The sequence below is a fragment of the Hyaena hyaena genome, unplaced genomic scaffold, assembly GCF_003009895.1.
Source record: "Hyaena hyaena isolate Hyena2069 unplaced genomic scaffold, ASM300989v1 scaffold_94, whole genome shotgun sequence".
NCBI classification, from domain to species: Eukaryota; Metazoa; Chordata; class Mammalia; order Carnivora; family Hyaenidae; genus Hyaena; species Hyaena hyaena.
In genome coordinates this window covers 1,314,818-1,342,319 of record NW_024080726.1, presented here as the reverse complement: position 1 = coordinate 1,342,319, position 27,502 = coordinate 1,314,818, and the positions used below count along the sequence as shown (strand labels likewise).

At 41.0% G+C, this 27,502-nt stretch overlaps 1 protein-coding gene and 1 long non-coding RNA gene across 8 annotated transcripts in view; one reads left to right on the top strand and one right to left on the bottom strand.

The window, feature by feature from the left end:
* Positions 1 to 27,502, top strand: part of KIF1B (kinesin family member 1B) — a 136,918-nt gene that overhangs the window by 65,271 nt on the left and 44,145 nt on the right. For 5 of the 7 annotated variants that reach the window (XM_039235000.1, XM_039234998.1, XM_039234997.1 and 2 more), the window contains 9 exons: positions 686 to 765; positions 1,458 to 1,533; positions 4,576 to 4,655; positions 5,155 to 5,261; positions 6,035 to 6,118; positions 6,351 to 6,531; positions 6,662 to 6,734; positions 25,758 to 25,851; positions 26,777 to 26,925. In XM_039235000.1, the coding sequence (XP_039090931.1) occupies positions 686 to 765; positions 1,458 to 1,533; positions 4,576 to 4,655; positions 5,155 to 5,261; positions 6,035 to 6,118; positions 6,351 to 6,531; positions 6,662 to 6,734; positions 25,758 to 25,851; positions 26,777 to 26,925 (924 nt within the window). Of the gene's footprint in view, positions 1 to 685; positions 766 to 1,457; positions 1,534 to 4,575; positions 4,656 to 5,154; positions 5,262 to 6,034; positions 6,119 to 6,350; positions 6,532 to 6,661; positions 6,735 to 11,972; positions 17,333 to 25,757; positions 25,852 to 26,776; positions 26,926 to 27,502 lie in introns of those variants that run through there. The other 2 variants (XM_039235002.1, XM_039235001.1) reach the window with 1 other exon arrangement.
* LOC120233649 lies at positions 691 to 9,697 on the bottom strand. The gene is made up of 3 exons (XR_005528877.1): positions 9,665 to 9,697; positions 9,203 to 9,289; positions 691 to 733 (listed from the first exon to the last, which is right to left on the bottom strand). It is a non-coding gene; the product is annotated as an uncharacterized LOC120233649 (long non-coding RNA).

Below are 27,502 nucleotides of genomic sequence, written 5' to 3'. Positions count from 1 at the left end.
CTTCATAATAAAATGAAGACCCAAAGCGGTGTTAAACCTGAGCATTTTGGGGCTAGGTTTGATGACGAGGGAAGAGTCATGGGAAATTATGATGGGATGGGGGTGGGGGGCCTATTTGTTCACACTCCTCCTGGTGCTGCTCCTCCTTTGGAGATGAGGATGTGTCTTTTCTCCAGGTGCAGGGAGGGCCTTAAAACTTGCTTGAGGAGATCAGAGTCCTTCCTGCAGATACCGTTTCTCCCATTACCTCAGCTTAAAATAGTATGCCAAGATGCCGTATTTTAGACAAATGTGTTCGGAGCCCCGTCAGTGTTAGGGTGAAATTACAGTGATGAAACAAAAGCAATAAATAAACCCTTGGTGGCTTTATTCTTTAGTAGAAGTAGCTGTCTAAGATACTAGGGAACAGTGTCTTGCATGTTTGGATGTTGCTATTACTCTTCCTTCGGTAAACACACACATACACACTCACTCACCATTAGGACATAGGAGAATTTGTATATCTAGGGCTGCTTTAACGTTAGATCTAGTCTTCATGATTTTTATTGTGCATAATAAGAAAGGAGAAAAATCTCACTGTATTAGATTCTGCCTCATACCCACAAAGGGCATCTTGCTGTCCTTCCCAGACGTAGCCTGTCATTTCATAAGGCTCTTCACTTTAACTGTGGACTTCCTCCCTTAGGAATCGGAGAAGATCATTGCTGAGCTGAATGAAACCTGGGAAGAGAAGCTGCGTAAAACAGAGGCCATCAGAATGGAGAGGTCAGGACGTTATTAAGTTCTGGGGGTGTCTGCACATTCTCAGGGGAACTGGGATTCCTTTTATAGAAGGGGAGGATGAACTGGAAGTAAAAGTGAAGGGTGCCCCCCCCCCTTTATTTGGGTGAATATAACTTTACCTAACATGGGAACAGAATTTATTTTGAATGTTCTCTTTTTCTTTCTTTCTTTTTTTTTTTTTTTTTTACAAATAGTTTATTGTCAAGTTGGTTTCTTTTTTTTTTTTTTTAATATTTTTATTTATTTTTAGGAGAGAGAGAGAGACAGCATGAGCAGGGGAGGGTCAGAGAGAGAGGGAGACACAGACTGAAACAGGCTCCAGGCTCTGAGCTGGCAGTCAGCACAGAGCCCGACGCGGGGCTCGAACCCACGAACCGCGAGATCATGACCTAAGCGAAAGTCGGACGCCTAACCGACTAAGCCACCCAGGCGCCCCTGTCAAGTTGGTTTCCATATGACATCCAGTGCTCATCCCCACGAATGCCCTCCTCCATGAATGTTCTCTTTTTCTTAAAAATAATTTCTCATTAATGATGGGATAGACAGATTTTTCACATTTGTATTACTAACACGGATGGTAGTTTTTGCTCTGCATGCTTTATTTTCTAGTTCATATGAGACTGATTTAATTGACATTTGCTGTTGGTATTCTAATGCGTTTGTTGTTTTTTCAGAGAGGCCTTGTTGGCTGAGATGGGAGTTGCCATTCGAGAAGATGGAGGAACCCTGGGAGTTTTCTCACCTAAGAAGGTAGGACACAGTGTTGTGAACTCCACCAAACAGAAGACGAAATTCCTGTTTGTCTTGGCCACTGAGACACTTCCAGCCTTTCAGGGCTGGCCCCTCTTCCCTTCATCTTGTCTTGGGGTTTGGCTTAATTTCAGACATTTCTGATTTCATCTTATAGTAAGAGGGCAGCCTATTTCTAAAATGCCTGTATGTTTGCTGTTTACAGAACAAAACCCAAGGCCATAAATCTAACTTCCGGTCATGATTCAGTATGTTTACTCATGTGCATTGTTGCTTTCTCTTCAGTTCCCAGCCTGTCACCTAGCATACCTTGCTTCAGTTTGGTTACTCTTTCTATGTAGATTTTCCCACAGATGCCAGCAGCCCTGATTTATAACTCTGTGGAAGCAGTTTCAGCCATTCAGGTTTGTTTAGAAGGATACCACTCAAGTTTGCTTCTTTAGTTTGTGTTACAGACAGCCATTGTACTAAGTAAAGCAATTCCTGTCCTCACCCTTGTAGCCGCCTCTGCCCCCTTCTTAGTTTAAAAAAAAATAAATAAAACTCCAGTAGTTACCCTCCTACTTCTATTATCATAGTTATTAGGTAGTAGTTACCTTGTAGCCAATTAGAATAGCGAGGTGGGTCTGGTTTTGGACTTTTTGTTGTTGTTGTTTTGTTCTTTTACTAAGTTGCTTCCTAGTTATTGTTAGATACTGGAAAACTATTATCAAATGATTATTTTTGTGTTCTTCTCACTTGACAGTAATAAAACATAAATTGATTTATAAAGTAAATATATTCATGCCAGTAATAGTGGCCCTTCATTTCAAATGACCCCAAATTGGCTATTAGAGATTTAAAGATATTCTGCAAAGGTCTGATGGTGATCTCTCTAGGTTAGCATTAGAGTGATTGGGGAGTTTTCCATTTTTGTTTTTACGTGATATGAAATATTCCTGGTGTTTGCTGGGGTTCTTTTGGTTTGGTTTTTCTGTCAAGGTCACATAACTTTTTTGGAAATTCCAGTGCATTATTTTCAACAAAGAAGATTGTCCTAAAGACGTCTTAAATACATACTTTAGTACTGGAACAATAATAACAGTATTTTGTCTGCTGGTATTGCCAAGGATCCGTGGTTTTCACAGTTTAATAGTATTTGCTTCAGTAAGACGTTATTTATTGAGATATGATAGTTAAGATTGTAGAGGTGTTAGCAGTTCTACGTTTGATAGAATTTGTGCCTTTGTGTATATTAAAAGATTTTACAACATCTTTCAGTGTTAAGAGCTACATGGAAACATTTGGTAACAACTTGTAAAAATATGACATTTAACACAAGTTATAAATAACTTGAATTAGTGTTGTGGTATAAACAGCCTAGAATTCCCTGAGATCTCTGTTTCCAAAGCTTGTTCTTACTTTAATTTTATGCATTTTGTTTTAATTTTCTAGATTTCCCCAGGTAAGGAAGGGATACATCACTGGCCACATCCAAATTCAGTTTCAGAACCTGTTTCTGATGTGTTAACTTGATTGTGGTAATCATTACACGATGTGTATGTGTATTAAATTGACACATTGGATGCCTTTAAAAAAACATGTTGTGCAACCTAAATATATACCATTTTGTCAGTCATTCCTCAGTAAAATTGGGGGAGGGAGAGAATACTTTTAAGGCAAGGGGAAACAAAACCTGTTTCTAGGATTCCCTTTTTCTGAGGCCAGTGTCATGATAGGTTTTAAAGAACAGGACCCACAGAGGACTTTGATTTTCTCAAACCAGCGGAGCTCTTAAACTCCAGAGGCAGATGCTAATGTTGAGCTTTTTCTAATTTCGTTTTAATCATCTTTCTCATTCCCTGTTAACTCTCTTATCTGACTCATCTTTCATTTTTCCACCTTTGCTGGCACTGTCTTGAGTAGATTTTGACCCCAAGACCATGTGACTTATTTTTGGATTCCAGTGGGGTATTTTCACCAAAGAAGGTTGGTTTTTCAAAGATTTTAGAAATATTAGAGTTAGATGAAGAGGACTTTTACAAGATGTGTATATTGTTAAATGACAATAATTTTAATTTTCTTCTTGAAGATAAAGACTAATGAATTAAAGATAGTAACTGGGACCATGGAAGAAGCGATAAAAATTATAGAAGGAAGTGAGAGAGGATGTGGGGATGTGTAAATGAAAACTTAAGTATTTCTTGAGATTGTAGAAAGAAAAATAGTTTTCCCTCCACCCTTCTGAGTTTTTAGTTGAGAGCCCTGTAATAACAGATTAATAAGAGAAAAACAAAAATAAGTTTACTAACATGTCTGTTTCATGTATGTGTGGGAGCGCCCCAGGGGAAGTGAGTGACTCCCCAGGAGGGCTTAGAGTTCAGACTTAAATACCATGTTAGTAGGGAGAGGGGAGCCTGGACGGAAGCCTCTCAGGAGGGAGTGAACGATTTTCAAGAAAGGTGAAGGGGCCCTTGGGAGAATAGATGGGAAGTGTGATTGTTTGTGACAAAGTCTGTCTGGTGTCCACTTCTGGTGTCCTCTCTTGGGACAATAGTCCATCCTCCCCAGTTGATGGACTTCCGGAGGGGACATGACAGCTGAAGTCCTTGAGGAGGACCTGTCTTCAGGTGAGGGTGGGGCAGGGGTGGTTGCTGTTTTTCAAGTGCCTTCAGCTCAAATAATCAATATGTCAAAGTGGCCTCCCTTCTTCCCCTTCAAGATTTTTGTCCAGGTACTTACAAAAATTGTGATTGACCCATCCAGAGAATCAACCTGTCCTTCTTTTTCTTTTGTATTCTTCATGCTTTGACCTTATCAAGAATCGGATCTTGTTCTTTATCCTAGAACTCATGTTTTTAAATAGAATGCATTGGTATAATTTGAGAAGGCCTGAAGAGAGCGTTTTGTGTTTATAATGAAATTGCAACTAGGAATGTAAGAGGTCCCTCACCTAGGGACTGTAGGTAATATGGGTAGCCATGAGCTTCCTGTAGTCACTGTACTTGTCACAGCCTGTGCTGTTGTACTTGCTCCAAATTGATCATCTGTACCCTCTTTCAGACCCCACATCTTGTTAACCTCAATGAAGACCCACTCATGTCTGAGTGCCTGCTTTATTACATCAAAGATGGAATTACAAGGTATATTTGTTTCTTTTGGTTACTTAACGTTTTCTGTTCTCTTCAGTGATTGAATAACTATAAGGAAGTTGTTTTTTGAAAAATGTGTTGTAATTTGCTTTTTCCTGTCCAAAATAGTTGTAAACTATCTTGTCTTCCCGGATTGTATAAGCACTTTAGTCAGCTGAACCAGTTAACATGTAGTTTTCCCTAAAAACCCTAAGTAAAAATTTTTTTCTAACTTCTTGTATGAATTCATTAGGGAAATTAGTTCACTCGTGTCTTTTTATAAAGCTGAGTGAGTTACATTGATGTATCCTTATTACATTGATGTTTCTTATTCTCATGAAGGGAGGTTGATCATATGTGAAAATAAAATTTGCAGTTGAAAGACTCCGATAAAAAGAAGGGTTACCTTTTTTGTACATACCAAGGAATATTCTTTGGGAGAAAGAGGTTCATTGTTTTCAGTGCTTTTTGTGTCTGAATTTCCCTGGGAAACACTTTCCCTTGTGTTCAGGGTTGGCCAAGCAGATGCTGAGCGGCGCCAGGACATCGTGCTGAGTGGGGCTCACATTAAAGAAGAGCATTGTATCTTCCGGAGCGAGAGAAACAACAGTGGGGACGGTGAGAGTTCCTGGCTTAGCTTTCCAACAACCTTTTCCTTCCATATTATTAGAAATCATCAAGGCATGGTATTCCCTGTCTCTTTCAGTGATATTTTCTTGTACAACCTAATATTTGGAAAATGGAGAAACCTGGGCTGCTTACAAATGCCGGGACGGACGTAGCTGTTTTACATGAAAATAGGCTGGACAAAGGGAGCCCTTTTGGGACTGCCAAGAACTGAGCAGGACAGAGGCAATTAGGCTTGGTCTTGAATGTTAATTAATTAATAGACAAGTAAGAAAGGAACAAATATTCTGGGTAGTGGGAGATTTGAAGGACCTCTGATTTTAACCCAGTAGAACTTTTTTATCTAAAAGGGAAGAAGAAGTTAGTCTTGATTTTTGCCCAGGTTATTAACAAAACAATAATCTAATGGTATTTTTGTGCTATATGATTCATTCCTTTAATCAAAATATTAGCTTTTGATCTTAAGTTTCTGGATAGTACATAAATCTTAAAATTTCTGATGGTTTTCAGTTTTATGGACTGAACTATCAGATAGCACCAAAATGAGCATTTCTTGTCTTCTGAGGTTTGTCAAATTCATTTAAATGTTTCTCTTAGCCATACCCCTGGTTTGGGTCCCCTAACATGAACTACTGTGTAGATTCTCAGCCACTTGGTTGATTGCAGGAATCTATTCTAGTTACCCTGAATCCTCATAGTCCTCTGCTTTCCATTGTTTTATTCCAGTGGTTTCTGATGCTAATACTAGTTTGTGTTCTTTTTAGTTATTGTGACCCTAGAGCCCTGTGAACGCTCAGAAACCTATGTAAATGGCAAGAGGGTGGCCCAGCCCGTTCAGCTGCGCTCAGGTGAGACCGGGGAAGGTTTGAAACAGTAAACAGTATGTGGCTTATGTGAGCAACTCTTCAGTGTTTGACTCTTTGTTTGAAGAAGTGATAGTCAGCGTTAGAATTTCTGTTCTTGTAAAACTCCAAAAGCTGTCTTTTTGCATTAGGGAAAGGGAGGAAAAGTGAAGTCACAAGCCTAGGTATGTACCCATTTAAGAAATGGCTTCTTGACTCTATTTCTGTTTTGTGCTAGGAAACCGTATCATCATGGGTAAAAACCATGTGTTTCGTTTCAACCATCCGGAGCAAGCTCGAGCGGAGCGGGAGAAGACTCCTTCTGCAGAGACCCCCTCTGAGCCTGTGGACTGGACGTTTGCCCAGAGAGAACTTCTGGAAAAACAGGGGATTGATATGAAGCAGGAAATGGAAAAAAGGTAACGCCCAAATACGAGGTGGTCCATGTGACCATCGCTTCTTTTAAGCCCACGGTATATAGCATTCATGAAACGGCTCAGTGATTTCACAGTGGGTTTTTTTCCTCTCTTGTTTTTCTTTTCGCTGTAGGCTGCAAGAGATGGAGGTCCTGTACAGAAAGGAGAAAGAAGAAGCAGATCTTCTTCTGGAGCAGCAGAGACTGGTAGGAGGCCGTCCTGAGCCCTCTGTTAGGAAAAGGGCGGCTTGCTCTTATCCCTCCCATTCCACAGATGAGCACTCGCCCAAATGGCTTGCCCAGCTCTCACTGACACCATATGCTGTTCTCTCATTTTCTTAATTGAGAATGAACTTACATCTCCTGGTAGCCTTAGCCTGAAAAAGTGTTCATAAAGGTACAGTTTTGTGCCTTTTACGTCCTAAAATCAAGTCTTTAGTTCTGTCAAAACCAAGTGCTTTTTGAGGAACTAGTGGGAGCTTTTCCGGTAGCCTCTGCCTCCTGATAGTGGTTTTTGAGTATGCATCAGTGGTGGTTCTTTTAATAATAATTATATTAAATATTGAATTTGATGGGTGTTTGCCTTGGTTTTGTTTCTGATCACCTGATAGTACTAATTCTCTGCTCTTGGGCTGACTTGGGGATTGTTCTTATGCTGGGCAGACTTTTTTTTTCTTTTTCTTTTCCTTTTTTTAGTTAAACTGTGTCTAAAAGTGTTGCTGCACAGTTGCATGTGTTAATCCTTTTCTGTTCCCCTGCATGGAGTCTGAATTCTCAGTAAGGGTCTCCGTGGCATGTGGGATGATAGTGGAGCAGGGCCCATGCCAGCTCAGACAGTAGAAGGAAGCCTGATTCCTCTGGGTTGAGAAAGGGTTTGGGTGAGAGTCAAAAAGTTGGTTTCAGGTTGCAGCTTCTAATGCTAATGGCTGTAGCATTTTATGATGTAAATTGATTCTCCAAGTTTGATAGAAACTGGATCTCATGAATATATAAGTTGACCCATTAGTTAGATTTTTATTTTTAAGGCCATCCAGCTTTGGTTAACAAAGCCCTGGTCATGAGAAGCTTCTTGGCATTCATTTGATATGTAAGGAAAAGGTATAATAAACTTTTGGGTACTGTGGATACAGTGTAAGATTTTTTTAAGATTCATGGACTTCTTTTAAGATAAGAGGATATTAGAGAGAAAGCTGAGATACTGGTTTCTTCCCTTAGCATAAAACACAGCATCTAAAATACTGTGTGTAAACGGCAGCCTTATGGTCATGCTCTGCTTTGAAGAGAGGCTCTTGTTACTAACTGGGCCAGAAGAGCCAAGGTCTTGAGCAAAAGCAGGCTTTCCCAGGGCAACTCATTTCTTAGGCCTGGCAGTGGGTTAAACCGGTTAGTTTGTTATCTTGGAAACTATAGTGAAGTCCAAGAAAGAATGGATTGTAGGAATAAATCACGTGTTTGTGGCAAGATAATAGCAGTGTTGGAGTCCCCTATGAAGCCTAGTTGACATTTAGTTTTTAATGAAAACAGAAGGAATTTGGCTATAGTGTGATTAGGGGTTTGAAGGGTTTGTGACTCATGAGGAACCTTTTTATCTTCATAATGTATGATTTAGTAACATGCCTCTGATGGTCTGTGACAGATCACATGAAGACAGGTATCATTAAGCTGTGTGTGTTATTAACAGTAGTGCCTTGTATATTTCTTTAGTGCCTTATAATTTACAGAGAGTTTTAACATCCACCAATTCTTTTTTTCCAGAATAGCCCTCCCTGGTAGGCATGTGTGTAAATAAAATGAGTAATATTACCTCCAATTTATAGTTGAGTAAACTAAGGCTAAAAAAAGGCTTTCTTGCGCATTCTTAAACGCCTGTTAAGTCATGGGTCTGAGGCTTCACCTTGGGTCTTCTGAATTGCTTTGGTGTTCTTTTCGGTCTAGAAAGAGCAGTGCCCCTCCCCCAGCTGGGTGTCTTGTTGAAATGCAGGTGCTGATTCAGTAGGTCTGGGGTGGGACCTGAGGTTCTTCATGTCTAACAAGCTCCCAGGTGATGCCAGTGCTGCTGAGACCAGCCTTTGAAGGAGCAGGTGGGAGAGAGGATGATGGCTGGCGCTCTCCATAACCAAGAGCTGATAGTCCCTCTTTGCCCTGAAGTAAAGATGCTGACCATTAAGCAAAGAGAAAATAAATGTGTCTGAGACCTCTTTCATTTCCAGGGGACATACTTAGTCTGCAAGTAGTCAAGTCCTGGTTGTCATCTGTTCTGTGTATCTCAGGGCAGGTTAGGGTCTCAAGAGCAGCTACTCAAAGCAGGGAGGCTGCTTTCCTCCCATAAGTCCAGCTGTCTGTTCCACTCACATTTCTTGTCCTCAAGAGGAACTGCTTTCGAATGCTTTAGCCTAAAGAGTATCTAGCAGTAACAGTGCTTCATGGGAAATGTATTTTTATGACCCCATATTGGTCAGCCAACAGATATATTTTGAATGCACCTAAGAATAAACATTGAGAGGATATGAAATTCAGTAAAATTGTATTTAATACTATAATGTAATCATTTTGCATAATGATAGCATTAAAAAATGGAATTCAGGCTCATGAGTACTGTATTTTGATAGTTCCCCAAATGCGTCACATTGTCACACTGCCGAACATTCTCGTATAGTTAGTGCTCTATTACATACCTGGTCCTTTTTGCACTTGCTTTTTACACATGTAGTATCTTCTCTCTTCTCTTTGCATAGGCTTCTTGCAGAGTCTCTTAAGGAGGCCTTTGCATTTGGGATTTAATGAAGACAGAAGCAGCATTTAGTGACATGAATTGGCCAGACCTGAGTAGTTTTCCCAACCCTGTAATAAGTCAATCTAAATATCTTTAAATCTTTTTTGACGTGAGATAGGGTTTATATGTTGGCACATAAATGTTGCATACAGAATATTTGGTATCATGGTCAGTATGTGATAGGGGGCTTTAAGAACATACTCTACAAAGTCAATACGACAGTATTTTAAGAAGGAAAATTATGGCCACTGAGTTTAATTTGAGTTCCTTTGGATTTATAGTAGACTTTCTTATAAATTGATTTATGTTTTACTTATTATTTTTATAATATAAATATATTTTATTTTTATTAGAGTTAACAGACCTAATCGTTGTCTCTCAAGCATGATAGGAAAGCAGTGATTAGAATATTTGTTGTTTTGTAGATAGGTAGTACTCATTTTATCCTTAAGCAATCTTGAAAAGAGAAGAAGCCAGGATGGGGGTGGAGTGATAGTTGTCAATTGTGCGGGAACAATCAGGGGTGATGTTCTGTAAAACATAGTTTATACGTATTGGTAAGAAAACCTTTTTAGGAATCAGGCATACATTTTTCTCTAATGTTTGTTAATGTCCTCTTTTATCACTTAAGATGAACCATTCTGAGGTTTAAACTAAAAATGAAAAAGAAAAAAGTAGTGAACTCTAGCTGCTTTTTCTTATTTCTTTAATTTTTTCAGTGTTTATTCATTTTTGACAGACAGAGCACAAGGGGGGAGGGGCAGACAGAGAGGGAGACACAGAATCTGAAGCAGATTCCGGGCTCTGAGCTGTCAGCACAGAGCCCGACATGGGGCTTGAACTCACAAACCGCGAGATCATGACCTGAGCCAAAGTCCGATGCTTTACTGACTGAGCCACCCAGGTGCCCCGCTCTCTGCTTTTTCTTGTTAAATTTTCAGATCAATAGGGCTTTTAAATGGGTTTAGTACCCATTTATTGACCAACAAAAATAATACATCAACACTTCCAAATTCAGGGGCCAAATTATTATCATAATTGTTAAAAGCTATTTTTTAGAAATAACTGTACATATAAAGTAACTACATAGAAGTCTGGCCTAGAAAGCAAGATACTGTTTGCTAGAGATAATTGTGGTAATCACAGCCAAATAAAGGGGAATACTGAGGTTTATTTTTTCTTAACTAGACCATCCTGAACTACTCTTCTAAGTGAAAAGTTTCTTTTCCAAGGAACTTTTATTTTCTGAATAGAAATTCTTACATAATCCTATCCACCATAGGGAATTCTAAATCCAACATTGCTTTCATTTAGATCCATGTTATCCAGATGTGCTCATGTTAGTTAAGAACAGTTGGTTAGTATCCAGATAGCCCTTGAAGACTGGTTAGTTGTTTTAGGCCCAGCTCCAACAGCAGCCCAACTACCCAGCTAAAGCTTTTGAAGAGGTCAAGTGCAAACAAAGTATGGAAGATAGAGTTAGAGACAGCATTTTAAAGTGGATCTATTTTTACTTGAGCAGAATATCACCTTTCTGTTTCATATGTTGATAGGAAGAGTTGTCATTTAAAGTGATATTCCTCAAATGGCTAGAAATGCCATGGGTTTTCCTAAGGAGAAAACATCTGTAGGTTGTATTTATTAAAATATTGCTTGGGGAATTTTAAATGATGCTTAATGACAAATATATTTGCCTAGCTTAATTTACGTTCTGGAAATTTATTTCTTAAAAAATTGGAAGTGAAGTGTTTGTTGGTTTAAGTGTGTGAAAACAAAAAAGCAGACCCACCATAAGGATCCTTTTCTTCTGCTTCCTGTTCTCTGGGTACCAGCGTTAATTGCGCGCACGTAGTGCATCAGCTTGGCATGACGAGAAAATAGCGAACCCAGTGTGTACTTGTGGAAGGACTCATATCAAAACCCTCTTATTTTCTAGAAAAACAGTTTGGTTGATAAGAACCCCACACGGTCTGCTAGTAGGGATTCATTTTTAACATCATCCCTGTTTGACTGCTTCTTTTTCTACCTTCTCATCCTCTAACTTTTTTCTAGGGCTGCTCTTTTTAGTAAAGCTAAACAAAACGTGGCGTCCTACAGCCTTACTAACCCTTGTTAATCCGCCTGCTCGTCACATCTCGTATGGCATCTGTGCTCACTCATGGGGGAGAGAGTTTCTGGAAGAAGCAACAGCAATAACCAAGGCAAATGTTGGGGAAGTGGCTGCATGGGCGTTAGCATGTATGGGGCATAGGTTTTACTTCATTTTCTCAAGATGGTGGAGATGTCATTTCATGGCATTTTGTTAAATAAAAACTTCACATGACCTTCAAGGGAAAGGTCACTGTATCAGTCCTTCTAAGAAATTGGATTGCAGATCTCATCACTTAAGCCAGAAAGTGGGAATTTGCATTAGTGTTACTAAACAAGCAAAACTTTATAATAATAATCTTTATATACATATATCTCAGTAAACGTACACATCATTTAGGGGGTTTTTTATGTTTTTGTGTTTCGGTTTTTTGTTTTTTTTTTAGTTTTATTTATTTATTTTTGGTTTTGGTTTTAAATTTGGTTAAGGCTTTTTTGCTTGTTTTTTCTTCAATTTGATTTTCCTTTTTTACATTTTAATTTTGGTTATTTTGGGGCCATTTTTTGATTTTGTTTTTCCAAAGGACGCGGATTCTGATAGCGGGGACGATTCTGACAAGAGGTCCTGCGAAGAGAGCTGGAAACTGATTACTTCTCTGAGAGAAAAGCTACCTCCCAGCAAGTTGCAAACCATTGTTAAAAAATGTGGCCTCCCTAGCAGTGGGAAGAAACGAGAGCCAATTAAAATGTATCAGATCCCCCAAAGAAGGCGCCTGAGTAAAGATTCCAAGTGGGTCACCATCTCAGATCTTAAGATTCAGGCTGTAAAGGAGATCTGCTATGAGGTTGCACTCAATGATTTTAGGCACAGTCGGCAGGAGATTGAAGCCTTGGCCATCGTGAAGATGAAAGAGCTTTGTGCCATGTATGGGAAGAAGGATCCCAATGAGCGGGACTCCTGGAGGGCAGTGGCCAGGGATGTCTGGGACACGGTTGGTGTAGGGGATGAGAAGATCGAAGACATGATGGCCAGCGGTAAAGGTGGAACTGATGTAGACGACCTCAAGGTTCATATTGACAAACTGGAAGATATTTTGCAAGAGGTAAAAAAGCAAAACAACATGAAAGATGAGGAAATAAAAGTCTTAAGAAACAAAATGCTCAAAATGGAGAAAGTCTTGCCACTGATTGGTTCTCAGGAACAGAAAAACCAAGGAAACCACAGAGCAAAGGAACCTGTTGGGGCTAGTGTCGGTAGCAAGTCTGAGAGTGACGGAAGCAGAGGGGACAGTGGAGAACTCGAGAAAGAAGAGCGCGTCTCCCAGCTGATGAACGGGGATCCGGCTTTTAGACGCGGACGTCTGCGCTGGATGAGGCAAGAGCAAATCCGCTTTAAGAATCTGCAGCAGCAGGAGATAGCAAAGCAGCTTCGTAGGCAGAACGTACCTCATAGGTTCATCCCTCCTGAGAACCGGAAGCCCCGGTTCCCCTTTAAGAGCAACCCTAAACACAGAAACTCTTGGAGCCCCGGGACCCATATCATCATAACAGAAGATGAGGTAATAGAGCTTAGAATCCCAAAAGATGAAGATGGAAGGAGAGGAAATAAAGAGGAGAGCCAAGAAAAGGGGAGCAGAGCAGCTCCTAAGGATCCCCAGTTACCATGGGGCCCTCAGGGCACGCGAAGCCAAGATCACATCCAAGTCAGCAAGCAGCATATTAACGCTCAACAACAGCCACCTCAGTTACGCTGGAGAAGCAATTCTCTCAATAACGGCCAACCGAAAAGTACGCGCTGCCAGGCATCTGCCTCCTCAGAATCACTGAATTCCCACGGTGGTCACCCCACTGCCGATCTGCAGACTTTCCAGGCGAAGCGCCATATTCATCAGCACCGACAGTCTTACTGTAATTATAACACTGGAGGTCAGTTAGAGGGCAGTGCAGCCAGTTCCGTTCAGAAGCAGACTGACAAACCCAGCCACTGTAACCAGTTTGTGACACCTCCGAGGATGAGGCGCCAGTTTTCGGCACCCAATCTCAAAGCTGGTCGAGAAACCACAGTATAAATTACTGGACAAACTTGAAATCTTGGTGGAGGAAACAGGCAATGTTAGCTCACGATTTGAGTTGGTTCTAGCCTTGGCCTTGAGTTCCTACTATTTACATTATGATTTTAGTGTTGCGTTCTTACACATCTTAACTGATTTTAATATTGTTAAAACATAAAACACTGGTAAACATTTCAGCACCTCCCTTTTGTTTGCATGCCATAAATGGGCAGTTTCTGGAATTTTGGACAAAACACTGAGACCTCCCTTATTTTTCTGAGACTTTCCTCCTTCCTTGGTGCCTCGATAATACACTTACTTACCAGACCGGTCCGGTTTTGGTGTAAGTTTGTTGTGTTTTTATAATGCCTATAAACTGATTTGATATCCAGAAAGACCTGCCTCTCTTGGTTAATGCAGACACTCCAGAGGGGAGCTTGATACACAGAATTAAATGTCTGCTATTTCCCCATAAATGTTAGATGTTAGTTTAACATGTGACTATGTGGACACAGCTTTGGATTTCTCATCCATGTCTGTTCCTGTCCTTAAATATAATTGGAATTTTCATAAGCCAAAACTAAATGTCTTCGGACATATTTTGTAGTACACAGCTTTGCATCCTTCTGCAGAACTTCCCCATCTTCCTCTTCTACTACATTTTACACAGAACTGCTTCAGTAGCTTTGTTTTGCTTTGGTTTTTTTTTTTTTTTTTTAATGTATCAGTATGTGTATGAAACTTGTCATAGTACTGAAATCTTTAAATTGGCACCATTTCTGGATTTGTTTGTAGTTTGCTTTTGAAGTTTAACACATCATTTCTTACACACACACACACACACACACACACACACACACACACACATTCACACTCTGAACTAATCACCAAAATCAGGCCAACAAAATACTTGTATGCTGTTTGAGCAGTGTGTATAAGTTCACAGGGAGGTTATTTGGTGGAGAGAGGGGAAGAAGTGGGTCGTGGGGAGAAGGCCACACAGCACGTGGCTCTGTGCCACTTATTTTCAGGAGATGATGATATCATGAGTTAACTTTGGTTGGATTGAGAATAAAAGAGATGATTGTATAATAAACTATTCTTTGCTTAACAGTAGTAATGCTCACAGATGCTCAAGCGAGGGAAGAGAAGTCCTGATGAACATTTATTGTATCAATACCTCATTTTACTGTGTTGTGGTCTCAGTTTGCCTCACTGGAGAATCCACTAAAAAAGATGGATTTTAATGGGAAGAAGAGAATACTTTTCTGCATCCTTCCTCATCTCTTGAACTTCTCGGCAACTTTTTTCAAGGCGGTGCAAAGAGCCAGAGATGTCTGTGATACTGCCTCACTTCGTGCTGATGACTCCTAGGTCACGGGGTCACCTGCCCAACAGTCGTCTTCCAGGTGGCGTGGAATTGCAGCCAACATAGTGATTAGCATTCATGGAAGCCTTCAAGATTGTGTTTATATGGTTTTCTTTTCCTTTGCGTGTGGGCACTATGCCTTGTTAGAACACATTATTTTTAACCATAGTATTTTTATTTTATTTTATTATTTTTTTGCTTCTAAGAAAATGCTTTCTTAATGCACAGAAAGTTGCTTCTGATTAACTTTGGGGACATTTTTGCTTTCGTAGCTAGAATAGTTCTAAGTATTCAACTGAGGCTTGATGGCATATTAGACAGATTAGGGTGAATGATGTTTGTAATGGGTGGACTCCTTTGAGATGACAACGTCCTGTACCACGTGGTTCGAATGAACTCAGTAGGCTACTTCAGATCAGTCACTTCAGCGCATCTCGTGTAAGCCCTGCTTGTTTTCTCTATTATTCTTAGATACATTAAATATTCCTTTCTTGCAGAAAGTTCATTTTCTACTACAGGTTTCCCTGACTATCCCAAAGTAGAGTGTTTTCTGTGAAACTTTCCCTGAGCTGAAATGGTGTAAAGTGAAGAAGCCATTACCATTAATTTATATGGGAAAAAATTTGAGGGTTCCCAGGCCCCCCCAAAAAATAACCTCTCTTAAGCTTTTCTGATACTTAATGACCCATCTTGCTAATGGATGCAGGGAATAAATCAAGATAAAGCACAGGTGCTTACAGTCACGGTTCAGAGATCCAGCAGCTTGACGCCCAGCTTCTGTGTGTGTTTCCCCGGGAAGGAGCCCGGTGGGACCGCTCGCTGCTTGGGACGTGCGCGCGCTACCTCTAATGGCTGGCTGCAAAACACACTGAATGCGGGTTCTCGTAAAAGCGAAAATGCCCTTTGGATTCCTTCTGCTTAGCAAAAACAGGTACCAACATAGGTCTTTCATAAAAGCAAGGGACGTGACACAGACTTTCGAAATGTGAGGGATACCTGTATTAATAATAGTAATCACTGACTGAGCTTTCATCCCTGTAGCAAAAGTAGACTCTCATTTCCCTAACTTGAAATAAGATAGAATAGGCCTATGTATTTTTTCATTTTTATGGTGGCCTTTTAATCTTGTTATGAGCAGTTGCCTCCCTTTCCCACTAAGTAACAGGAGTGAGTTTCTACTGGTGATCAGGTGACACTATAGAACGAGAAGTAATACAGCATTTTCATTTACAAATGTGAGTTGTGGTAAGCACTGGACCCATACCGATATTCCAAAGAATTAGGTTTGTGTTTGTGCTTCATCTGCTGATCTACATGCCCTCGTATGGCTAAAATGTTTAGATATGTAAAGGAGCCCTTAATTTCAGATGACCAGAAAGAAATGAACCGAGGTTTGATTGATTGCCACATATGTCCCCTCCTGCATTTCAGAGCAGATGCTTGTCTTAGAAAATAACTTGGGATGAATAAAACTATTTCAGTGACTTTTTAACTAAATAAGCTATTAGTGCCATGCTTCTGTAAGCAGTTGACATAGCCCACACCGGTTTGTTTTTAAATTTGACAATATCTCTCCCTAACCTTAAATAGTACATGACCAAAGAGAAACGGTCATCATTAAACCATTATTATATTACTGAAGTATTCGTAGCTATTATCATAGAAAAATGAGGGGAAATGTGCTACTGAAATTATATAATGATCTGAAAATTATGGGAATATAAAGGAGTGCTAATTACTTAGTATAATTTTACACACCACAGTGGTATTCCTGGGAAAGTTAAAGACATTCTGTTCATCTAATAAGTCTAAACCAAAGGGCTTTTCCTTTATTTTTGTCTCTTAATTCTTTCTAGCACTTCAAATTGTTTCTCCATTTCACTGGAGACCCAATGAATGGGGATTGTGTTTTCCATTGAAGTGACTTGAAGTGACCTCTCGTGCTTTAGGTGCAGGTTGATGCTGAAAATAAACACAACACAACACAGTTTGCCACACTGGTGTCTACATTAAAGGCTCTCAGACTACAGGAAGTTACATAGATTTCCTCTGGTCAGCTGCTGCACGCCCGGGCCTGACTGGTCCTTAGCAGGCCTTGCCTTAATGATTGGTACCCAGGACTGGGGGAAGGGGAAGGTGCCGTGGCCTGGTGTGCCGTAGTGAGGACACCTTCTTAGTGCAGCGCAGAGCTGACATCTGTCCTGTAGTGGGAGAGCCATAGTCTGCGTTATGAGCAGTTTTCATACTTGTCCAGTTTATGTCATCTTTTCAAGGTTTCAAAATCTGCTCTAGGATACTTAGTTTGAACCTCTCTAGGTTGTGAAATGTATTGGTTTCCTGCCATCGTTACTGTAAAAAGAAGTTGTGAATCTTCTTGTTAATGAACTATGGATTTCTCCCTCAATTTCTAAAATAAAGTGCTTGAAGATTGTCTGTGAGTGTCAGATCTACCTTTTCAGAAAGGGAGAGTTAGTGTGTAATGTTAAAAAAATAAAGTCCTCGTTCAATAAAAGCTGAAACCATCTTTTAAGTAAGAGTGTGATTTCTTCTGATGTGGGAAGAAAGAAAAGTGGAACAGGGTGGTGCTAATTAAGTCTGGTCTTGACTTTTATTTATTCCTATTTCATCTGAAGATGGTTGCAAAACACATCTTTTTAAAATGTATTTCTGCGCAGACTTGGTTCGTTTAAAGCTTTTGCTTCTGTTGCCCTCTTCTGTTTATTGAAATTCTGTCTTAAATGGGATCTTTAACCCCTTTCTACGCCATGTTTTATTTTAATAAAAATGTGTGTAGTGTAAGTTGAGTTTAACTACAACTGTGTTTTCAATCTTTTTATCATATAATCTGAAAGTTTAAAAAATGAAATTGTTCCTTTCACATGGGTAGAAACTAAACTTCTAAAAAGCTTTCAGTAACTCTGTTTAGCTTTTCTTTTTTCCCTTAATCGCTCCCCTTCTCCACTCAGAGTGTTAGTGGTGTGCTAGAGGTGACACAGGACAAAGCAGAAGAGTTTTCTGGAATGGGCCGTCAGTCTTAATGATCATTTGGACATGACATTATTTTTTTATATCAAAGAACAACACAATCGTGTATTATGGAGTAGAATACCAAATCTTCATGAGCCTTTTTCCCCCATGGGTTTTTAATATGAAATTTGGAACTTGAGAAAAATGTTATACTTGGATTGGTCTGCTCCAGACCCCATTCTCTGCCCCTTAAAGTTCTTTGTATTTGTCTGCCAGTGAACAAACCAGTGGAAAAGTGGCCAAGACCTGACCCTTTTTAGGGCGACACACACAATTCCAGTGCAGTATGATATGTGCAGTGATAGTTGTGCACACAGGGGGAGAGTGGGGAAAGGTGTTTGAAGGAGGCCCTGAGCCAAGAGCAGAGTCCCAAAGTACAACTGGGAATTTCTCCACGTGAAGAATGGCAGGTGAGCGAGGAAGCCTGTCAGGTCCAGGGGAACTGTGCATAGTGTGAGGTGCTCCAAACAGCAGCTGTGTGTCCGGGGCTTGTAATAGAGGAGGGGTGTTGGAGAGGGGGACGAGCCAGATCATGGCATGCTCAGGGGCTGGGATTTTATCTGGAGTGTGATGGCAAGCTTCCAAATGATTTTGTACAGGGAGACTGCATGATTAGATTCACCTTTTAGAAATGATTAAAGTTTGGGTTGGAAGGTGGCAAATGCAGAGCCCAGTGCTCCAGTTCGGAAGTTGCCCCATGGACTAAATGAGAAACGATGCTTTCCAAACACAGGCAGGGACAGAGGAGAGAGAGACTCTGTTAGATAACTGATCCGTTTGTTGATTCTACCTCCAGTAATCTGTCAGAGTCTTTCCCAGATCAGTTTGTGGGTGGGATAAACCCTTGTGTATACAACCCGAAAGGTCATGAATGCTCTCACTTGGATTGTGGTTGGAAAGTAAATGAGACCAAGACGGTACTGGGGGATTGGGAGAAAATAGGAGCCACTGAGGTCTAAGAATAGGTGTCTTGGGATCCCTGGAGGGAGAGGTCTGGGGCTGAGTCCTGGTGGTGCTGCAGGTGGTAAGCACGTTTAGGTGTTGACAAGAATCAGGGCGTGGATATCTCCCTTCCGGCCATTGCTTGCTAATTATAATCTGCCATTAAAAGAGGATGGTACTAATAGCAAAAGGAGCCAAGTCTGTAGTGTCAAAAACAGACCTAACCAGAAACCCTGGAATGGTGATGTTGATTTCTCCTTAAATGCTTCCTCCTCGGAGATGCTCCAGTGTGGCGCCGTCATCTCTTCCTGGGAGTGCTGCAGCAGCCTCCTAACTTGTCACTCTGCTTCTGTTCTGGACTCCTAAGCCACCGTCTGCACAGCAGCCAGCACCATGTTGTAAAAACAAAAATCAGATCATATCAGTAGCCTCTGGTGGCTTCCCCTTGTGCTTTAAAATCTGAACTTCTCACCATAGCCTACAAACTTTCCATGTTCTGGCCGCTTGCCTGCCTCTCTGACTTCGTTTGTAACCTTTCCACACTGCAAGCATTTTGGACTTTTTGTACCCTGAACATGCCAAATTTGTTCCCACCTCTGGGCTCTTGCACTTCCTTAAGACTGGAATCCTTCCTCAACATGTTTAACTCCTCTTCCAGATCTGTGCTCATGTGCGCTTTCCCTGCCCCAGCCCCCCTCCCTATCCCTCCGGCTCTCACAGTTGTAATACTGATGACCTGTAGTTCGTTGTGCTTGTTTGGTTCTTTCGTGAGTGTATAAACTCACCTGGAATAAGCTCCTTATCTGTCTTGTCGGCTCTACCTTCCATCTGTACACATTGCCTAGAAGAGCCATTCTGAAATGATAGTGTGCACCAGAACTCCTTGGGGGCTTGGAAGAGCACAGATTCCTGGGCTGCCACCAGAGTTTCCGATTCAGGAAGTCTGGAGTGGAACCTGATAATTTGCATTTCTGGTAAGTTCCCAGGTGGTGGTGATGCTGAGGATGCTGGACCAGCACCCACCTCTGAAAACCACTGATCTAGAACAGGGGTTGGCAAACTTAACTATCTAAAGGACCAGATAGTGAATATTTTAGGCTTTGTGGGCCCTATGGTCTCTGTTGCAACCACTCATCTCCACTGTTGTAGCTGAATAGCAGCAATATGCAAAGAAATGGGCATGGCTATGTTCCAATAAAACTTTATTTACAAAAAGTAGGCAGTGGGCTGGATCTGTCCCCTAGGCTGTAGTTTGCCAACCCTGATCTAGAAGATAGTCACTTTGGGGAACTTCCACTAGAAGCTTAGTGCATGAGTATGTATCTGATCTAGAAGCCAGGTATGGGGCAGATGCTAGTGATTCCATGGTGAATGGCAGATCCCTGGCCTCAGGAACTTCACAGTGGTGGACAAGACAGCCATTGGACCAACAGTCACACTGATAGTTATACGGTGTGTTTGTGACAAATGCCATGAGGGAAGAATGCAAGCTGCTCTGAAAGTTTACCACCAGGAGACTCTAGGAAAGAAAGGCAGCCTGTCCTTTGCTCTCACCTGATGACCCCGAGAAAAAGAAGAAAACCTGCCTTTCTGCCCACTTCTAGTTGTTCTGTATGCGTCTGTCGTGCATCCTTCCCTCCTGTTGGTGGATGAACTGGCCTTGGTCCTGCCTTAGCCCCACCCATTTTCCCTGCACTCCCTCTTACGTCACCTTCTCAAGAACTCCCTGTACGCTTACCCCTTCTCTTATACATCTTCATTCGAGCATGGCTTCATTTCACCACTTTCGAAACACTCCCATGTTGCCTGAGAGCCGCCACTCCGTGTCTCTGTTGCTTGTTGTAGAAATGCACCTGCAGAGTTCTCTGTACTGTCCCACTCGTCCACACCCCCCCAATTCCTTTTATCACTCTTTTATTATTTCTTCTCCCCATTCTTGTTTGAACTCACTCTGTAGTCAGACTCTTGTCCCACATCACCACACTGAAGCCACTCTTCTCAGGGCCACCAAAGATCTCCACAGTGACGGTGACAAATCCAGTGGTGTTTTTCTCAGCCCTCTACCCTGATCTGAAGACGCCATAGGCAACTATGACCTGACGACCTTATAGCTGACCGGCATCTCACAGTTAAACCATCTAAACTGGAGCAGCCAACTCAGGCCCCAAATCCCAAGAGCCATCCTCAGTTTCTCCTTCTGTTCTCACACCCCGTGACCCCATCATCCGTAGGTCAGACTTCCACTACCAACCCCATTCACTGATAACCACCTTGACTGCTGACACCCTGGGCCAACTACCACCGTCTCCCTCAATGTTGCTGGGACAGCGTCATGACTGCCGTCTCCAGGCTCTTTTCCACAGAGTGATGTTTTTAAAAGATATGGCAGACCCCTGTTACTTCCCAGCTTCTGAACACTCCCCGGTGACTTCCCTCAGAATGAAATCCACGGTCCTTACCATGTCCAGTCAGGCCGTCCGTAACCCGTTCCCTGTCTGCCTCCTTCACAGCTGTGTTCTTGCTCCTCCGCTCCCCCCACCCCCAGGTTTTCCTGTTTTTCCTTAAAACGCACGAGGCTCCTTTCCATCTGAGGATCATTGTACTTGCTGTTAGTTCTCCTTTACTTGGAATCCCCCTCCCCCACCACTCCCCTCAGAGATCTCAGCACGCCTGCTTCGATCTCTGATTAAATGTGGTCTCTGCAGAGAGACCTCCCCTGACCACCTGATCTAAAAGTCTTCTCCTGTTCCTCTCTCCTCCACATTACCTACCTCCCAGCCTTTATTTTCCTTCGTAGTACTTCTCTCTGCCAAAACCATGGTGTATCTCATGTCTGTTTGCCATTGAGTGTCGAGTGTCTGTCTCCCTCACCAGTGAGACTTAGTGGAGAAAAGAGCATGCCCTGGAGTCCAGTTGCTTGAGTTCAAGTCCCATATCCATGCTTGCTTAACTCTGATCTTTATAACATTTAGTTAACTTTTTAAATCCTTTTTCTTCTTCTTTAACATGAGGTTAACAGTAGTACCATCCTCATAGGGTTATTAGGAAGATTCAGATAATCTATGCAAAACATTAAGAACAGTTCCTGGCACAAAGTAAGCTTAAAAAAAAGGATGGCCAGGAGAGAGAGAACATTCTAGTAGAGGGAACAGCCAGTTTAGTGCCTTTATAGGTATGGGGATATATTTAACCAACTAGGACTTCTTACAAACACAAAACGCTACTGCTAAAATATATTATTTGGTGTGCTTCCCATAATTATCATAGTTTTCACCATGAAGTCAACAGAACAATAGCATCCCAATCTCTCTGTCCATTTGTTGTAGGAAAATCCAATACTTAAGAGTTTTTCTGATGAGATACAAAATGTCCCTGTTGGAAGCTCATATACAGCCTGGTTTGGGGAAGAGGAGGGTCAGTTTAGGAAATCGTGTTGATACTCGGATTATCTATCAACTGCTGATAGAGTTTTTCCCTGAGTCAAAATGCAGTTAAAGTTCTAGGCCCATAGTGTTACAGGAAATCTTTTTAGGTCCGCTTTACTGCCACTTTAGAGCCTTTAGGGAAGGTCACCCTCATACCTTAACTGTCAGATTCTAAGGATTTTGTTTTTATCAGTAGTTTGACCATCTTGTAAACTGATTTTTGAAGGAAACCTCAAAAACAAGCCAGTCACTAAAAGCCAGAATCATGTGATTCCACATGAAGGAAGTATCCACATGGGATACTTAAAGTAAAAATCAGAGACAGAAAGTAGAATGGTAGTTGCCAGGGGAGAGAGAAGGGGGAGTGGAGAGTTAGTGTTCAGTGGGTGTGGAGTTTCAGTTGTACACGGTGGAGAGTGTTCTGGAGACGGATGGTGGTGGGAACACAGCAATGTGAATGTACGTCACAGCGCTGAATTGTTCACTTAAAAATGGTTCAGATGGTAAATTTTATGCTCTGTGCACTTTACTATAATTAAAGTTGCAGGGGAAATGAAAAGCAAGGAAAAAATCCTCAAGATAAAATACTAACATTTTTTTCCATCTGAGGATTTTTATGTAAACTGGCTATCTTCCTCCATCTTCCTCTTTTTACTGAAAGGGTCTCATAGAACATAGAGATTTTCTAAGGGGAAAAAAAGCAGTCTTTCCTCAACCTTTTATTTTGAAATATTTCAAACATACCAAAAGAAAAGATAGTACAGTGGATCTTTGTATACCCATATTTATGTATTTTCTTTTCTGAATCATTTGAAAGTAAGTCACAGTCATTCATGGTGGAGTTTACCCCCAAATACTGCCATGTGTATCTCCTAAAATCAAGGATATTCCCTTAATGCCATTAACCTACCCAAGAAATTTAATAATGATTCTCTACTGTGTAGTAGACTGCCCATTTTCAGATTTTCCTAATTGTCTAAAAAAAATATGTGTTAGAAACATGTGTGTTTTAATCCCAGGTCCAAGCAAAGTTTGTATATTACCTTTGGTTATGATATTGCTCTCCTCGTTACATTGGTATTTTGGAATACCAGTGTATTCTTAGCTACATGTTGCTTTGTCTGATTATTTCCTCAAGATTAAAGTTAAGCATTTTTGATAAGAATGCTGTCAAGGTGATACTGTGTACTTCCCTCGCATCAGATCGGTAGACAAAATGTCAAATTGTCCTATTATCAGTAATGTTAAAAAGTTTAATCAATTTAATGTGACATTTGCCAGCTCTTTCTTTTTCTTACTAATAACTATCTAGGGTGGTACTTGGGATTCTGTGATGATTCTGTGCTCTGTCCACCTTTCACTGAGTTGTTTTAGCATTTCTTAATGATCCTTGTCTTGACTCAGGTTACTACATCTAAGGTTGTGATGTAGTGGTTTTCTAATTGTCAATCCCTTTGCATTTATTTATTAACTGGCTTTTTAATTTTTTTAAGGAGGAGCTTCCCCCCCCCCCCTTTCTTTCAAATATCACTGTGGACTCTTGGATTTCTTTTATATTCAATGTGCTATATTGTGTTTCTGGTATTATTCTTATTTACTTGCCAATGGAATTCTGTGTCCTTTACAAATGGCCCCATCAGTCTTTGAGTACTTCCACCGTTTCTGGCACAAGATATTCCAGGCTCACCTGTACTTTCCTTGCTTCAAACCTGGAATCAGTTGTTTTCCCAAGGAGCCCCGGTTCCCTTTAGTGGAGACTGGCATTTAGAAACCAAGATCTGGGTGCTAGATATACTTAGAAAATAAACTTTTTAAAGCATTACCTGTCATTTTGATTGTGTTACCAATTAAGGGGGCTTTCACATTCAGTTTTAAATGTTCATCATTTGGTCCTTCCTTCGGTCCTGTGTGGGAGGCAGGTCATTTTAAAAATGACAAAAATGAGGTGTAGAGAGCATTTAGCTTGCCCAGAATTCTAAGACAAGTAAGAGCAGGTGCCACGAGCCAAACTTTTTCCTGCAAGTTAAATTTTTTTTTTATTTTTTTAATTTGCCATAGTACATAGTCTCCTAAAAAATGTGTTTTGATATCTATGATGCTGTATCGCTGGCCCCTGCTCACTGCCAGCTCCACTAAAGAGGGAGAGCTTCCTTTGTGCGTCTTAAGTGATAAATGATGAGCCTTGAGAATATTTATTTCCTTCTTAGCATCACCATTGGAAGCTCCTTTTGTAGTAGACTTTGCTAGGAAGCTTTCAGTGGTCCTTTATAGTGAATAGAATATTTGGCTTGTGACTTGGAGAGCTCTGTTTGACGACAGCACATGGTCACACCTAAAGCCTCTGTCTTATGACAGCCTATAATTGGGTCGCTCCGAGGAGGCAGGAAACCCAGGCAGTCTATCTTAAGATTCTGTGCTTACGCTATGATATGGTATTTTATTATGTGAAGGTCTCTGCTTTTTCAGACAACACAAGCTTAAAAAAATTTTTGTTTTAGTTTAATTTTTTGAGAAAGAGAGCAGGGGAGGGGCAGAGAGAGAGAGGGAGAGAGAGTCCCAAGCAGGCTCCACACTGTGAGCACAGAGCCCAGTGTGGGGCCGGAACCCACAAACATGAGACCATGACCCAAGCCCAAATCAAGAGTTGGACGTTTATCCGACTGAGCCACCCAGGTGCCCCCTCAACACAAGCTTTTTAAAGTTAACGCTCCAAGGAACCTTTCTAGACACTTTTTCCATAATCTCTCCCCACCATGAAATTTTCATCTCAGATACATAAGTACATCTGTTTATATGCTGTGTGTATATTTGTGCTTTATACATACAAAGAATAAGGTTTTTTTGTCTCCTTCAAAAGCCATTCTTTGCCCTCTTTGGGGTGATACCACCCTCACTGAGAACACATGGAATAGATGGAGACATGAAGGCTAAATCTGATCTGTATGACAATAACACGTTTTGTATTATAATAGTATATTGTAGAATGTCTTTCTTGAGTAACTAAATACAATCTACAGATTATTTTGGTCCTAATAGCACTGTGACCCTTTGGTTACCTGAAGGCTGCATCCTACAGCTGCAGAGTATTTCATCCACAGAGAGCTTCAGAGTCCATAGTTCCCATCCAAACAGCTAGATAATCAGTACAGTTGACAATAATGGTGAATTTTCCAGTATTGTTTTTCCCTGGAGTTCCTTGATATTTGAAGGTACTACTTAAATACTACTGTTAAATAAATTTAAAGGACAAATGAGTTTTCCTCTCAAAATCCCCCTCCCCCAATCTGGACCTGAGCCCCACATCAAGAACTCTCACGTGTGAGGGAATAGAGAGAGACTGCAGTTAGCTTTCTTCACCACTTACCCGTTACAGACCATCTTGTGTGCTTTGTGGGGTTTTCCTGCGTATTTCTTTGTCATTTTATCGTTGCTTCCTGCCTCTGTCTTCTCTTTTATCTTTTGCCCTCTCTGCTTTCACCAGTACTGCGCTCATCTCTCCTCCCCTCCCTCCCCTTCCTCCCTTTCCTACATGTCCTCTCCTCTGTTTTCATCCAGGACTATGAGAGTAAGTTGCAGGCCTTGCAGAAGCAAGTTGAGACCCGCTCCCTCGCTGCCGAGACAACAGAAGAGGAAGAAGAAGAGGAAGAAGGTGAAATCTAGGGATGGAAATTTCCCTCTGTATAATCTTTTGGATCTGTCCTATCAGATTAACCCTTTATCTGTGATCAAAGCTGGATTTGATCATAGGTGATCCTACCATTTATTGATATTTTACTGAGCCAATTTAAAGGTGATTCTGAAGATTCTCAGTTCTACAGACTGTGCTCTCTGTCCTGGGAGCGGGGCTGAATGTGTTCCATGGGACACAAGATTTCTTAGCTTGGTCTTCACAGAAATCTCTTGGGCAGTTTACATATATGTTTCATATTACTGCATATATGAAGGTCATGTATATGTTGCAGATAAATTAACTCTGAAGACTCTGTGTACTAAATTTTTTATTTTTTAATAGTGAAGTAAAATAGTGACCTTAAGAAAAATAGATATATATGAAGTTGTACAGTATACTAAAGGATTATTATAAGCCCTGTATTAGATACATATTTTTTTAAAGGAGGAGAAGCTATTTATTTAATGTACTGTTTTATTTACTTTTTTAATGTTTACTTATTTATTTTTAAAGAGAGTGTGCGCATGAGCAGAGGAGGGGCAGAGAGAGAAAATCCTAAGCAGGCTCCACACGCAGCGCAGAGCCCGACACAGGGCTCGATGTCACAAACTGTGAGATTCTGACATGAGCTGAAATCAAAAGAGTAGAAGCTTAACTGACTGAGCCACCCAGGCACCCCTGTACTGTTTTAAATAGTAGGATTTTTTAAAAGTTTTCTGAAATGTATATGTACCTTCATAATATCAACAGAATTTTAGTAGGCTTTACTGAAAAGTAGAAAACGAAAACAACTGAATGGAGAAAAGCTTTAACTTTTACTTTAACTTGATAAAGGGGGATGAGGTGGGGAGAGATGTACATAGTTATGAGATCACCATTAATTACACTTCCTTTGCTCTTTCAGTTCCTTGGACACAACACGAATTTGAGCTGGCCCAGTGGGCCTTCCGGAAATGGAAGTCTCACCAGTTTACTTCATTAAGGGACTTACTTTGGGGCAATGCTGTTTACCTGAAGGAGGCCAATGCCATCAGCGTGGAACTGAAGAAAAAGGTACGGAGGGTGGGAGAACAGGGATCATCTGGAGGTGCAGCTGAGTCCAAGGGGCTTCATGGCTCACAGTCTTAAATTGACCTTTCCCTTGGGTGAACTCAGCTGCTTTTGGCTATGAAACAGGTTTATACATGCCTTTATTTTACATATGGGCCTGGAACATAGTAGGTACTAAGTGAATATTACATGACATTTTCAAAAGAACATGTTTTCTAACTTATTTATAAAGGAGGAGATTCTATTCCGACAAAAGCTGGGGAAGCATATTAGTAAGAGAAAGCTACTCTTGGGTTTCTGAAATTCCCAATTTTCTTTTAGTTTTCTACCATTACATCTGCACCTCTAAGTCCAAAGTGTCCCTCCTCCTCTAGGGTCTGAGAGGCAGCTTTGTGCAGTAGACAAGCGCCCTGGGTTCCACTTCCAGCTCTCCTAGTTGTATTGACTCTGACAGCCCTGTGCCTCCATTCCCTCATCTATAAAATGGGCTTGGCAGCAGCCCCTGGCATCTAGGGTTTTGTGAGGGATGGAAGAGTAAATACATGTAAAGAGCTGAAATAGCTCTTGGACGTGGTGAAAG